Source organism: Sinocyclocheilus grahami, unplaced genomic scaffold, assembly GCF_001515645.1.
Source record: "Sinocyclocheilus grahami isolate Dianchi unplaced genomic scaffold, SAMN03320097.WGS_v1.1 scaffold2295.1, whole genome shotgun sequence".
Classification (NCBI taxonomy): Eukaryota; Metazoa; Chordata; class Actinopteri; order Cypriniformes; family Cyprinidae; genus Sinocyclocheilus; species Sinocyclocheilus grahami.
The window spans coordinates 31,671-32,391 of record NW_015507474.1 but is presented as its reverse complement, the minus strand read 5'-3'; the positions used below and the strand labels follow the sequence as shown (position 1 = coordinate 32,391).

At 49.9% G+C, this 721-nt stretch overlaps 1 protein-coding gene across 1 annotated transcript in view; it reads right to left on the bottom strand.

Moving 5' to 3' along the window:
• Nucleotides 1-721, bottom strand: part of triobpb (TRIO and F-actin binding protein b) — an 8,843-nt gene that overhangs the window by 7,963 nt on the left and 159 nt on the right. The window contains exons 2-5 of the mRNA XM_016261082.1: nt 672-712; nt 513-581; nt 264-353; nt 56-165 (exon numbers count right to left, since the gene is read on the bottom strand). Of these exons, the coding sequence (XP_016116568.1) occupies nt 56-165; nt 264-353; nt 513-581; nt 672-698 (296 nt within the window). The 5' untranslated portion in view covers nt 699-712. The remainder of the gene's footprint in view (nt 1-55; nt 166-263; nt 354-512; nt 582-671; nt 713-721) is intronic.

Here is a 721-nt window from a genome sequence, read left to right as displayed (position 1 = left end):
GAGTGAGTGAGTGAGTGAGTGAGTGTGTGTGTGTGTGTGAGTGAGCCGTACTGACTGTGTGAGGTCTGGAGAGCTGCCGGGACGAACGTTTTTCCTCAAGATCTCGATCCAGTTCCTCCGTATGCCTGCTGTCATGGCTGAGAGCGTGAGGATGGCATCTCTGATCTACAGGACACACAGAGAACAGACCGAGTATCTGCAGATCAGACGGTGATGATGCTGCAGGAGGAATGCAGCGAGTCCAGACACGATCCGATTCTCACCTGAATCTGAAAACCGTAGTTCTTCTCCACATCAAACTCCGAGACCTTCACACACGACTTCAGATCGATCTCGCCGTCCACCTCATCCCTCTGAGCACACAGCAATGACAATCAGCATATGAGAGTGATTACTGAAGCATCGTGCTCTGATCAATTAAACTGAACAGATATTCACACAGAAAACAGCTTTACTGCATTGTAATAATCTGACAGTCTTTCTGCACAGTGCTAAAAGCATGTGATTCTCACCTCCTCTGCAGCAGAGTCTCTGTAGTACTTCAGCCCAGCGTCTGTCAGCACAAACCAGTGTTTCCTCCACTGTGCACACGCACACACGCACACACACACACACACACACGCGCGGTCAGCATCATCTCACTCTCAGCAGCACATACAGACAAGTCTCACCTCTCCTCTCTCGTCCAGTTTAGACATCACTCACACTCTCTCTCTCTCTC